This window comes from Necator americanus, chromosome I (genome assembly GCF_031761385.1).
Source record: "Necator americanus strain Aroian chromosome I, whole genome shotgun sequence".
In the NCBI taxonomy this organism is placed as follows: domain Eukaryota; kingdom Metazoa; phylum Nematoda; class Chromadorea; order Rhabditida; family Ancylostomatidae; genus Necator; species Necator americanus.
The window spans coordinates 9,456,060-9,470,161 of record NC_087371.1 but is presented as its reverse complement, the minus strand read 5'-3'; the positions used below and the strand labels follow the sequence as shown (position 1 = coordinate 9,470,161).

At 38.4% G+C, this 14,102-nt stretch overlaps 1 protein-coding gene across 3 annotated transcripts; it reads left to right on the top strand.

Moving 5' to 3' along the window:
• Positions 1-704: 704 nt before the first annotated feature.
• RB195_004980 (uncharacterized protein) lies at positions 705-13,799 on the top strand (the record flags this gene model as incomplete). 3 transcript variants are annotated; one of them, XM_064177231.1, is made up of 39 exons in its annotated part: positions 705-801; positions 960-1,081; positions 1,137-1,294; positions 1,519-1,680; positions 2,302-2,383; positions 2,450-2,551; positions 2,662-2,778; positions 2,839-2,855; positions 2,910-2,931; positions 3,078-3,156; positions 4,025-4,176; positions 4,236-4,391; positions 4,447-4,538; positions 5,831-5,952; positions 6,057-6,202; positions 6,300-6,386; positions 6,890-6,985; positions 7,049-7,131; positions 7,257-7,332; positions 7,768-7,834; positions 8,003-8,124; positions 8,245-8,357; positions 8,619-8,722; positions 8,778-8,931; positions 8,999-9,074; positions 9,142-9,317; positions 9,398-9,456; positions 9,517-9,604; positions 9,732-9,795; positions 10,627-10,710; positions 10,798-10,895; positions 10,963-11,059; positions 11,127-11,246; positions 11,593-11,664; positions 11,801-11,901; positions 12,341-12,501; positions 12,626-12,696; positions 13,357-13,479; positions 13,671-13,799. In XM_064177231.1, the coding sequence occupies 39 exons, from the start codon at positions 705-707 to the stop codon at positions 13,797-13,799; spliced, it is 4,047 nt and encodes a 1,348-aa protein (XP_064034355.1). The 3 variants fall into 3 exon arrangements, with proteins under 3 accessions (XP_064034355.1, XP_064034354.1, XP_064034356.1); XM_064177230.1 differs by lacking the exons at positions 2,839-2,855; positions 2,910-2,931; XM_064177229.1 differs by lacking the exons at positions 705-801; positions 2,839-2,855; positions 2,910-2,931 and having other exon boundaries at positions 977-1,081; positions 9,398-9,604.
• Positions 13,800-14,102: the final 303 nt, after the last annotated feature.

Genomic DNA, 14,102 nt, shown 5'->3' with positions numbered 1-14,102 from the left:
AGTTCCTATGAAGTTAGAAAGCGCCCTTTTGCACACTCTCTGGCCTCCTCAAATGCCTACTCATTGGTTTCACTTGGTGTTGAGCTGATACCTCATTATTCTCCGACCGCTCGAATGTGGCGCGTGCATAAGGGTGGTGTGTTGGAATTCATTTCGTAGGAAAGAACACCGTTTTCCACGCTGTTTTCAACGACGATTAGGGAAGCATGGGCGAAGTCGCGCTCCTTCCTGTAATTTACCACCCAAACTCCAGATTTTCCCTAGATTTTCTGTACCACGTCGATTTCGTAGTACGCTGCCTTAAAGAGAATTGTCACTTCTTCGCAGCCCAATGGAATTTATACTGTAAGCCAAGCATAGATGGGACGACCACGTTACTCTTAAATAGCTGGAGTAAAAGGACATAAAAGATTGGATCCCAGGAGATGCTAGATGCCCTCGAGGGATATAGCTAACGAGATGGGCTGGTGAGTTTGCTACATAGATGGATCAGCTGAATGCTCAGCAGGACATATCTCACGTACCTCGTCAACGTCTCTTACAAAACTAGCAAACATCACCAATGACGACTGCGAGGGGAACGAATGATTGAAAATGATACTGGGCCCGTTCGTTCACTGAAGACCCACCATCTAAATATCTAACTCCCTGTTGCTTCATTGTTCACTGTGACGAAATTTCCGCTGTGATCCCTCGCAGCCAGGATGTTCTCTCCGGAAAGTCCGGCACAATGTCCGCAAGTTCACACATCCCGGCTCGTGAACGAACTCCAAAACTATTTTTATTCCCTTCTCCTAGAAGGTAAGTTTATGTTTTCTATCCGCTTCATTTCAAGCCTTATTTTTTCGGTATTACTGGATTTCTCTGCAATTTTTTTTTAAATTTACGTTTATGGGCGCTTTTTTCTTCGTATGACATCGTATGTTTTTTAAATGTTATTTTATTTCTTATTTTCACAGTTACTGTTGCTACAATTATGGATCACGTCTCAGATCCCTCTGAGCTCGGATTTGATCCGTCGAAGTATATAGAAGAATGTATCAATCAAGGTTCCCTTGGGATGCGATTCTTGTTCAAAAAGGTTGCTCTTAGACCTCACAGTTATTTCTATCTTAAGCGCTTATTCGCATTTCCAGGTAGATTCCTCAGTTCTTAGCTCTGTCAATGGCTACCCCTGTTTTCTTATTGACTGCTGTCTTTATCGATGTCTGGAGGAGAGCACAATGTCGTCTCAAGTAACACAGAGGCTTATTTCATGCTCTACTGCGATCAAAAGGATTATGACAATTGTCAAGTCAGTTGATTTCCTTCAGACATTCCCTGTGCATCTTTTTTTTGATACCTTTTTGTGGTTTCTGTCAAATGTTTCCTTGTATTTTGGTCCCTGCAGTATTAAAAAGTAATTTTTGTAACATTTTTCTTGAAGAGACAGTTCCAGCTAGACGTCTTCTTCACTAATTCGTTTTGGTTTCGTTTCGTTAACACAGTTATTTGTTTTTATTGCCTTAAATTATTTAGAGACCTGTCTTACCCTCTTACGGCTGAGTGTCAGCAGCGAATTATTGATTACGTCTTTCGATCATGGGATGTGACAATGGAGGTTGTTTGTTATGAGGCAGTGGATATTTTCGAGATGCTCTTGGCTAATCATTGTATGGGATGTACTTTGTGCAAAGCCAGGTCTGATGCAAATTCTTCTTTTTCTCCATTTCTTCTGCCAGCATTCATTGATAACTACTAGTATTTTACACTCTATTTTTTCTTTATCTTTCATTTCGAAAATTTGCAGTGCATAATATTTGAATATGTCTTTTTTTCTGTAAAATATACCATCTTCGTGGTTCAGTTGTAGTTGTGAAGGACTCTGTACAGTAGGAGACTGTATGGAATTGCATATTAAGCACCTTTACTTGTTCAAGATTCTGAGCGGTACATGACTGGGAGCTCTTTCTTCCAGTTGGCAGAGGATACCTCATTGAGAAAACTGGTGTTATTCGATTATAAAATTAACTCAATGTTTTCTATGAAGACACCCATATAAATACTGAATACTTGATGCTTGATCCTCGCAATGAAAACTGTAGAGGTTTAAGACCTAACTTGTGGATATTGTGATTCAGTTGGTTGAGGAATGTTCCTCTACAGAGGTTTAGAATTCTTTATCCTCTTTTAAGTTATTTATTTAATCCTACTTTACATTGAGTTCGTTTCGATAAAATCTGAGTTATGATCTAAAAGTGAGCTTGTGCTATGATCGCCATCGTTTTCAAGTTTTTTGGTCGTAATGCTTCTTCTTTGCAGGAAGGGATGTGGATGGTCAGATTCGATAATCAAACAGTTAACTGAAGGTGCATCCTCGTGCCGCTCTAGATACAAGTGCTTAGTAAGTCGTTTTGAATAAATTCTTCCATAAACAACAAATTTTATTCCTTCATTCTTTTCATCTTAGTTAGTCATGCTCCAATCTTATTCGACCTATGTGAAACTCATTGACCAGGCTCTGATTGAGAAGATTTATTCGCTTTTTGGCAACGCATCTTTATCTGTTGTGGTATGTTCTTGTTTCTGTCCAGCTTTTCCTTCATTTTAAAAGACACTGGTCGCTTACAAGCATACAGACATTATATCTTCTTTTCGCTTGTAAAAGAATTTTTGTTCTAGCTCAGCGACATTATTTCTTTCGATCTTGAAGAATTCCCGAATAGGTGGGAAGTTCATGTGAATCACATTTTGGACTGTCTATCCTCAGAGTCAAACAATGTGCGCTATGCTGTTAAGGTGAGTTTAAGCATACCATCCGACTCAACATCTATAGTTATTATTAGATTTATTGTCCAGTGGATCGCCGCACTACAGTAACTGCGAAGTGGCTGCGTTGGAGATTCGCCATCGCTTAGTCCCACACCCAGGTGGGCGGCGATTCTTTGGACAGTGAGTCTGGTAATCATTTTTTCTTACCAAAGATACATCTTTTGATCTTATGCATCGCCTGGTATACCGTCTGCTTTCGTCTTAGTCTAAGCAAAATTGATTTTGTCGCTTGTGTGAATAGGTTTGTGCAAGGTTTCATGTTCTAGGATCGCCTTTTACCGAAGCTAATTAGAACGAAACTCCTTAAGGATGAGTTTCTCCCATTGCTTTTGGAAAATATGAAAGGTGAGGTGGTTCTTTGTTCATTCTTGTCCATTCCTTACTTCATACCTTACTTCGTTTATTACTACATGCAAAGTTTTCGTTAGAATTTGATTAAGTTTGGTTTAGAAACTAAATTCTAGATGTTAGAGTTTAGTTTATGTTGTTAGTTTACTTTTTATCAAAGGTCTTCCATTTTTTGTCCGTTTGTTATTTGAAGAAAGAAGACTGACTTCTTTTTCTCTCATTTACACGTCATTCTGTGTTTTCTTTGTCAGAGTTTTACGATTTCATTCTATACTTGTTTTTTTCTTTTATTCCGCAGAAGTAGAAATCAAAGAAACCTACCGTTTGTTGTTTCCACCTTCAGGAACTTTTTTGAAGCTAAACATTTCTTCGCATTATTTTGAAGTGGTTCCTTGATCCCGATTTTCTTTCTTCCTGGCAGATTTTCGTATCTATCATCTTATTGTCATAATTAGAGTATCCGCATTCAAATCTTTTGATCACCAATATGCCTTCGCTTCGGGCTGATCAATGAATCAACATCTCCATAGTTTTTTTTATGAAATAATTTTTCTCTTTTTCTTTGAATTTTGCGTTCGCCTCAACTAGAAACGTTGTCAATGATCGTGCTACTCTCAGTTTAGCGCTAATATTATCATACTGCTAATGTACTAATTCTTCCTCTATTTGTATATTAGCAGAATGATGTTATTTTCAGATTTTTTTCACTCGCTTTCGTTCTTTTTCTCATTCCGATCCATCTTTACAACCTCAAAATGTATACAACCTGATTTTTTTTTCCATTTATGAAGAGTTTAAAAAAGATTCACGAGCACATAGGAGTGTGACGTCCTTTTTACTCTTGATAAGCAGCACTTTCTTCCAGAAAGCTATCTTCATTCGCAATGTCTAGACTCATTACTATCGGTGACGCGTTTTCTCATAATTTCAAATAAAAAATGCGATTCGTACAAATACTGGAACGATTATATACCTCTGAAGACGATGTGTTACGCTGTGTTGCACTGGAATATACAGGTTGCACTCTTTTGATCTCGGCTCACTATCATTGTTATGCTTTTTGATTTTTACTTAAGGTGCGCCTAGCAGCTTGGTTGTTGCTAACGGAACATCCTCAGCGTACACACGCGCTGCAGCAAGAGGATGTGATTCTAATACGAGCATTCATGGTCACCAACATGACCGAACAATCGCCTGCTATTCGACAGAAAATTCTTGCTGGACTTAGAAAAGTTGCTTTTTCATTAGGCAATTTTCCTTTCACGCTAAATATAAGACATTTTCTAGATACTATCTCGAGTTGCTGAAACGAGCGAACAGGTCTTGAAAGGGAAGGATGGTGATGTGGAAAGGATTAAACTTTACAATAATTTCATAAGGTTCCTGTATATCATATTCATTAACTCCAAGTTTTCGAGGCGGGTGTAGCGCATCCGGTAAGAGGTCCCGCTCTCGATCGTTGGTGCGAAATCACGCTAATGCCAACCAAATCTTCTATCTTTCCGGGTTCGATCATTTGTTACCAGTTTTAGAGTAGGGTCAAAAAGACATGAAGCGCGGTGCAGTTGCGTAAGCGGCGCGGCATAGCGTAGTGGTTAGCATCGTGGCGGGAGCCGTGTTAGCACCACCTATTGCTGCAGTTTGCGTTGGCTCCACCTCGATTCCAACTGTCTCTACGGCGCCGCTTCGAGCGCAGCCGGTTACGCAACTGCGCCATACTTCATGTCATTTTGACCTGACTATATCTTTGAGGATAAAAACACTAACGTGAAACATTGGGGCTAGCCTTTGCAAATCATTGCAAGGTTGCCTGCGCCTTCATAAACCTTAAACGATTGTGAATTGAAGGCGAACACGTAGGCGGATCCCAGTAGAGAATTATCAGCGCGCTTACGTCGCTTATTTTCATCTCCAGGTTTTACCATCCTTGTAGTGCTTGTAGTCTTCCGTCTGTAATTCACGACGTGTACGATGCGACTGCAGCGATAGTTATTGTTACAAATAGTTATAGCTATAGTTACAAATATTGATATTAACATTTGTAAGACATGGAAAGACAAGAAAAACTTGAGAAATTGTGTGGGAGTTAAGAAGTGGCTGTGACGAGCGAAATGGTGCTTGAAGCTGATGTGTTGTGATGATCAGCGTAGCGATAAATTTGCTAAGAACGCTGCTAGTCTGTATTTTCTGAAGCTTTTTTTTAAAATTTTTGCTCTCTTTATCTCTTTCAGTCCCATACCCGTAATATTTCTGAACGAACAAAAAAAAATATTGCCAGGTGCTGGCTTTGGAAGAAAATGTTTTGTTTTGTAATCAGTAACAATTGCCCAAAAAGAAGTTGTGATCTTCTTTGTTTCTAAAAACAATTTATAGTTTTTTTGAAGACTGTTTATTAACCTTTTAGCTAACTACATTTTTTTTTCTATTTTTATTTGTTTTTTCTGGAGTCATGTCTGTAGCAGTTAGATCAGTATTCTGTTTTGTTACTATTATTCTAAAGGTTCAACTTTTTGAACCCGAAATTCGCAGTTAAACATGTGAACCACATGTCACGTCTATTGCTGATGGAATATCGCATAGAAACACTCCAAGTGCTCTTAGAGATGACATTCATGTTTGGTAGATGAACACAAATACACTTCTAGTAACATTCTTATTAACCTTATTTCAGTTTCCTACTATCATTATCATTCGAATCGTTGTCATCTGGAGCGAATTTTAACCGTCGTATGATGGCGCTGTCAATTATCCAATGCATATTCGCTGGCGATTCTCTGAAAACGAATGGAAAAGGTTGGTTATTTTTACTCATTAGTGCTTTTTTGCAAAGACACTCACGCTCAGTCTTCAATTTAGGTTGCTGATCTTCATTGTTTATTCCTTTAAACCTTTTGCAGTCTTATTCCTGGAACAATTGAACCTGCCGGCGGCTGTGACACAAGAGCGATTTGCAGTGCTATTAACGTGTTTAGATGATCCCTACCAGTTGTGTCAAATTATGGTCCTTGATATCTTAAAGAAGATCCATTTCGATGTGTCTTTTGTGAGTTGGAAATTGCTAGTACTTTCGCAATTCTTCAAGTACTTTATATTTTTCTCTTAATATATTGATTCACTTGGATTGGCTTTATTTCATTTAGGACTTTATAGCTTACAAAAACGAGACAGTGGAAATGATGAAGTCCATCCGTTCTCACAACACCTTATCAGCTGGCTATAGGATGCAGGTGAGTGTTTATTAAGCAACACACGTTGTGGGTTGATTTACAACGTTTTTTTTTTTGGTTTCGACTACCTTTTCAAGGTAATTTACGTCTATTATCTATGATTTAGAGAACCAGAGCAGAGTTTTTGTGATGCGAAAAATCCTGATTTATAACTTTTTTTGTTTCGACAACTTTTTCAAACTAAAGTAGGGTCAAAACGACATGAAGCACGTACGCAATCGCGTACGCGGCTACTCTCGATTCGCCTCGGTGGAGCGTTGCGGCTAAGAGCGTGGTGAGACCCTTGCTGGCATCACCCATCGCTGCATTTTGCGACGATCCCAACTCGGTTCCAGCTGCTGCCTCCACCGCGCCGTTTCGAGCACGTACGCAAATGCACCGCTAGAAGATTTTCCTAATTGTGGAAGTATACGCACAAACCTGGAACTTTTGGTCTAGTTGAAAAGGTTTCCAAAGTAAAGGTGGTTTGCTCATCTTCAGAAATAGTTTCTAGCTTATTTTAGTTGTATACATACCGACATCCCGAATTGTTGAAAGATCTATTGCTCGAATTCGTTTCGGTCTGTGAAATGAACGCTAAATTGGCAAAGGACAACCTGGCAAGAAGTTATCTGTATATACTGTGATTCTTCGACTTTTCTTATGTTAAAATTTTCTTATAGGTTGAAATCACAAAGAAAACATTGCATCCGTGGATGAATGCTATTGCGTTGCTGATTGAAAACGAAGATTTCGAGAAGAAAAAGTAAGCATTAACAAAAATTCATCGTCTGTAGGTTTGATACCTTTTGGTTGATACTTTTTTTGTGCAGTTTTCAGTTTTTAATACAGTTTTGCAATTTTCTTAATTTGTTGTCGTTCCTGTTGCAGTTCATCCGATTTGGAATGGTGGATTCGGTTTGTGCGAGAACGACTAATTCCGCTTTGCTTCAATGTAGCTGATGTTGTATGTTATTTTTAAAACTTTCCCTACCTACGAATCATTTGTATTTGCATTTTCATCTTGAAACCTAGTATCGTTACTACCCTGGTTCCTAGATACAGTAATTTTTCGCTGACTTTATAAACATAATGTGTTGCTTCTATCTGTAACCTTCAAGTAGTGTTAAACCCAATAAGGTATGCTTCGGCAATGCAGTTCTTCACCAAGGCGAACATTATATCTCGATTATACGAAGATGTTTTGCAACTTATCCATGCTGTCATGGATTTTGTTAGGTTACCATTGAATCCACTGATAGATTTTGGCAAAAATTAGTGGTTTTTCGATAATATGCTTGGTGATTTACTCATATTTCGTCGACTTTGATGGAATTCACCGTATTTGTGCCAAGTATTTGTATTTGTGTATGTGTATTTGTGTATTTTTTTTTTACTTTAGGTGACGCCCGCTGTGCATTCCATGTCTCCAGAAGGTTACATACCAGAAGAAACATTGAACGAGATGGGTGAGTTGTTGTTTTTTCAAACTACACTACACTGAACTACGTCTAATTCTTTTGAATCCCAGTACTATGGAAAATCTAATACTCCAAGATTGTTCCTCTCATCTTTTGACTTCAGTCTTTGAGTGCTAGATATGCTCACTTCATGATTCTTTATTTTCTCCCTTTTAGCCAACTCTTTTAACCTTGGGAGTAAAGTTCAATTGGCAGCTGAGGTGTCTCAACTATTGCTGGTCTGCTGCTGGCGAGCACACAAGCACGTATCCGCTATTCTGGCTTGGGCTGTAGTTAAAGTGAGATTTTTTTCTTAGAATTGTTCTTTGTTTTGGGAAATAATTTCCTCTTTAAAAATTGGAGTACGACCTCATTGTCGTTCTTTTCCTAGAGTAAATATTAGATGGTCTTTCCTTCAGCTTTGCCCTCTCTCAATTTTGACGGCGGAAGATGTTCATCGAATCGGTGCTTATTACTGGCTGCAGTTGACTGAGTGTAAACACTGTGGAGCTTTTGAAACAGCTGTTGAAGGGTATGTTAGTCAGTTTAATAGAGGCGATTCATTAAAACGATACATTTTTATTTATTTATATATGTGTTTTGCAAATGTGGACAGTTTGCCTCTTGTGACAATGAACTAGGGTGTTCATTTTCAAATTGTCTGCTCAGAGTTTGATCTTCGACTTATTTTCCATCATTTCTTAGAGGAAAAGAAGCATAAATATGCTGTACATGAGAAAACGTGGGGGAGTTTAGCTTCAAACTCATGTGGATAAAATATACCTTTTTCTAGTTTCTCATCCCTTTGTACATATCTCTGGCGAAGCTCTGACACAGCCCTACCAAAGCCGTCAGAGTGGCTGCGTCAAATTCTGGATGCGTTGGAAGGAAAGAAAGGTGCATTCATTTATCTATATCTCTCCACTCTTTTTTCTTTTATACTTCGTTTCAGATCTGGAGAACTTGTGTTCAACAAGACGTAGTGCTGGTGTGCCGCACCTAATCACAGCGATTCTAGCTACTGAACCTTTAGATCATCCAAACGAGTCAATGAATATAGCTATGGTGTCGCTTTTGGAAATGAGGAACAAAGACATGGTATACAGGTAAATTCCGGAGCCGTACTTTAAATTGCTTATTATTATTAAATTACTATTATGTTCATCTTCTCAGAATTCACTCATTGAATGTTCTGAAAGCCATCTTCTCTTCTTCGATTCTTGGAGAACGGGTTGTCCCTGCGCTGGAGGTGAGGTGTTATGCTTCGTTTGTATTTACAACACATGACTTCTGTGTTTTCATCTACGTCTTTAAAGTGGGCATGTCGCGTCGCGATCAGCGGTTGTTCCGCAGCAGCCTGGCCAGAACGCAACGCTGCTGCTCAGTTGGCCGCAGCTCTTCGCGCCAGAATCTTTGGAGTGACTCATAAGAGCCAGCGAGATCTTCACGTGGATCAGAAGAATCGTCAGAGCTCTTATGAGTTCTTTTCCAAGTAAAATTATTTCTCCTTGTGATTTTGGATTTCCCTTACAACCAAGCGTCTACTTTCTTCTGATTTTATAATTTCAATAGGTTCCCATCGCTGTATGCGTATTTCTACGAGCATCTTCGTGACTGCAAAGATGAATTCAGTATCTTTCCAACACTAATTTTTTTGACACATCTATTTCCCTCTAATGTTGGAGTCACAGCTGCAGCAAAGGCAGTCGGAAACTCAAAGGACCAACACAGTTTTTCGCTAGCGCCTTTCGTGCCCGTTCTAATACGTGTACTACTGTGGTAAGTGATTTTTGCCTATATTGGAATCTTCCGTATATTATAAATGCACCAAATGCATAAATGGTTATTCTGTTTTCTTCTCCCAATTCTGCGTTCTTCTGTATGCTTCGATTTTGTTGTGCTCTAGGTGCCGAGCGGAAAAGCTAAGACGACTTACTGCTGCAGCTTTGATAGCTGTCGCTGCACCGAAGGTCAGATTTTATGCCTGATTTACTGCGAATAATTTTGGCAGTGTTAATTGTTGAATTAAATAACAGTCAGATCAAAACAATGTGAAATTCGTTGCGGTTACGCGAGCGGCTGTGCTCGAAGCCGAGCGGTTACGATAGCGCGGAACCGCTGGTAGCAACCCTCATAGCTTTTGTTCACTATGGTCCCACCTCGATTCCAGCCGCTAGCTCGCGTCATGTCGTTTCGAGCGCAGCTGCTTACGCAACTACACGCAGCTTCATATCTTTTGAGACAACTTTACCACATTTATTCGCGCATCACGTATCGACCGATTGATAGACTACTTATTTGCGAACTATTAACAGGCGACACTAGAGAGACCACTCCTAATAAATATAAAAAGTTTGTGTTCAACGAGAAGTGTAATCTATAATACATCTTGCACCTGTATTGTTACGCTTTTCGTTGTTCGTTCTTTTTTTTTTCTTTTTTTTTGATGACATACGAGAGCCAGAGAGGTCATAAAACGGTGTCTTGTACATGTAGCGAGTAAATCAGCATCATCTCATCTCGATGCGATGAATGCTACAAATCATTTCTGCTGTTCTTTCTTCTTCTTTTTTTTTCTTAGATTATAATGGGCACAGAAATCTCTCAAGGTTGACGTGTAGTCAGCATGATACTAATATCCACTATTCTAAGAGATATTTAGATATCTATTTGTCGGTGAGGAGTTTGTATGAAGTAAATTCAGAGCTGATAGTAACATTTTATGCCATTTTTAAACGTATCAACTGCCTTGTAGGTTTCTGTTCATATATTTTTGTTAGGGAATTATGGACTATTTTCAGGATGTTTCATTTGTTCTGGATTGGATTGGTAGCGTTTCACTGAAGAATGTGAAGCAGAACCACATCAACGCTGTTCTGTTGTTGGTAAGTTGGCTGCTATCTACAAAATCTTAGCTCTAAGATATGTTTGAAATTGGAGGAGAATGTTGTGTTTTACAACTCCACTTATAGCTGAGCTTCATTCTGGAAAATGATCTCCGAAATGAAGCAAGGGATCGAGTACGAAGAATTGTTGCTGATACGGTCGATACTGGATTATGGATCAAGTGGTAAGGTTGTGCAAACGTTCTGGAAAGAGGATTTTGGGGATGATACTGATTAAATAGGTTGTTTAAGGTGTGACTTCAATAAAAATCTGATTATGACTCTATGCAATCAGCTCAAATTAGTTTTTGCGACCTCACTGAACGTTAAGGGATTGACGTTAGCGAAAGTAAGCTTATTTACTTGCTTTACTCTATCAGAACGAATGGAAAGAGCTCGACCTTTCCTATTTTTAGCGTCCACTGGCTGAAGCTATGATTTCGGGAGGAGATTTGAATAATGTGCATATGTTGGCTGATTTCGGCCTGCGGTCGGAGATATACAGACATCTGCAACTGACAGGAAAAAGAAACGAGGTATTTTTTTTTTGCATCTATCACATTCATTTGTTTTCACTCCCGCTCTCTTCTTTCTTTTTTTCGACCCCCTCTTCCTTCCTCGTCCCTAGAGACAGACAGAAAGAGGGAGGGGCCGTAGACAGAAAAGTTGTAATTCGAGAATTTTGCGACCAGTGATTGGAGAGGACTTTCTGGACACTAAACAATTATGAAATTTACCGTTAAAAAAAACAACTTTGTAACGGTCCTCTGCTTTAGCGACTGCAGGTGCCATAGCATACCTGCTCCGACCATCGTATGGCTGCAGCACACCTACTTAATTAGCCTTTTTGAGTTTTAGAATTACTTTTGAACTGATGTTTAGGTGTTCACATCCATACGTAAATTGGTCATTGAAGATTTACAGCGTTGCCGTAGTGAACGTGAAGCTGGTTGCGTAAGTATACAATCATTTAATGTTGATGAATTCTGAACTGTTAATATGTTGTTTATTTTGGAGTTTTTTTTTTTGTATCCCAAGAATATTTGATGGGAAGAAGCTTATTTCTTTAGATCGATATTCTTTTTTTCAGATTTTAGATCTACTATTCTTGAATCGGGAATATCTTGCTGATGAAGAAAGGAAAAATGTAGCCGCTTATATCTCGTCTCAGCTAGAGTTTGGTTGGAGGATGTAAGTGCTTGTACTTACATTTTATTCTTCAGTTCGGTAAACTTTGTTTATCACGGGTCTGCGTTATCCTTATCGACCTTAATTCCCAAGATATTGTGCTAAATGCGGAGAAAAATCAAACTTTCCAAATTTTTGTTTGTGTCGTTTTCGTGAAGTTGCGATTATTAGGTCAGATATGCTCATTTCCAGAGAACAACTTAAAAACTCCTATCAGCATACAATCTTCCTTTGTTTTTTTTTTCTTTCGAATCTAGATATCCTCTCAAATTTTCACTTTTGCGACTGTTTTTTCCTTTTTTTTCGGCTGCGAGGACCCTTTCCTTACTTTCCTTTCTCTTGTTTTTTAATACTCCAAAAGCCCGTCGTTTACCAAAGATTTCTATGCTGTGCTATCTGTTTCCCAAAAATATAAACGCCTGCTTAGGATCCTAAAATTCAGGCCGGATACTATATCGCTGGCTCGCCGCCTACTTGTTTACATTTCGGATGAAAAAGAATTGTCATCGGACGTACAGGACTGGATTGAATTCTGCCTATCTGTTGAAGAAAAGCTATCGAAGCAGATAGCTCTTGAAGTTGGGGCATATTTAATTAAGACAGGTATTCCTTTTTTCAACCTAAAATGGTTTGAAACTACATTTTAAGGAATTTTCAAACATTTTTTTCATTATTTCACGATGTTCTCATTGATTTGTTAGTGACACAAACGATTTCTTGCTTTTAGCAAAAGACAACCGGTTGATTGCTATAATGGCCGCTTTTCTGCAAGATGAAGTGCTTGATATTCGAGAAGAGGTGGGAATTTTTTCACCCGTCTCATTTTTCCTATCAAATGTGTGAACGAATGCAGAATTGCAGAACCACTTTATGTAACGAGTATAGTACTCTTTGTTTCGCTGAAATATGGAGTGTTCCCATAAAATTTATTTGCTCCCGTTTTGCATGATTTGATTTACCATGCCAGAAGCGGATGGATGTCTCGTTCCATGTTCATCGCTGCCCTTTGCACGGAATCGTGTAATGCATATGTTTCTCTAGCTTGGAAATGAAAACGAGAAACTTTCGCTGCAGTTCGGAACAGCTCGTTTTAATCCTGTAAATCATGATTTTAGGCAATCTTCAAAAAACAGACTATCCAGATCTTTTGGTATTTTTTCACTCCCCTATTTTCGAATTTTCGCCCGCAATGTGCTAATTCTTCTGACAGAAGATTTTAGAACTAATTTCAAAGCAGTTGGAATTTTTCTGGATCTTTACTTCCTATTACCTAGATATTTATGAAAATCGAGCAACAGAAAATCCGTTCCAAAATCATTTCATAGACGTTCATTTGATAATGTTCTCTCCTTACTTTAATTTTTCTTCGAGGAATACTTCCTTGAAAATTTTCCATCTCTTTTTTAACCCTCGAAAGTGGTTTGTAATCAATAGTCGAGTGTATATTATTTCTGTTAGGCCGCTTCTCTATTATCGAGACTGTTACTGGATAAAGAAATGGCTCTAAATCCTGAAGTCTGTTATCGGATGATTCTAGAGAAAATGCCACCTTCTGATTGGAACATCCATGTTTTTCAGCAGGTTGGTTTATTTCATTAATAGTTCATCTAATTAGATTCTAATTTTTTCAAAAACCAAAAATTTTTGCTAACACCCTTTCGAGGTATTGGAATTTCCATTGTCATTGGTTGAATTAGCATTTTTAATTTGAAGCGGTATTTTTTTGTTGGTAATTACGAATAAGTTTTCATTTTGTGAGCGTCTCTATTGAGGAATCCATTCCCATCGGAGAAGCACTCTATGACGCATGTTCATCTAATCCTTACGCTGAATCACATATGTTCGGAGATTTTACGGAAGTTAAGAATATGATTAATGATTTGCTCGTACATTCGGAATAGTTATTTTCTGTTGTCCCATGTTGTTTATTTATACATTCTCTTTTTTTTGAAGTTGATATACAGCCTTATTCCAAATGTGTTTACAAGAATATGCACTATTTTTTGGCCATGTTTTTTGTTGATTTTTTTCTGGCAACCACTACCGTTGAAATGGTTGTTTTCTGTTAATGTTGGGCTTTTTTTCCTCTTAGAAAGCTGTTGCTTTTTTGTGTTTACCATTCGTTTTCACATTGTTTATTTCAAATAAAAATTTGTTGATTCAATTTCTTTTTTTTTTCTGTGCCGCTTACGGTCGAGTGCTTC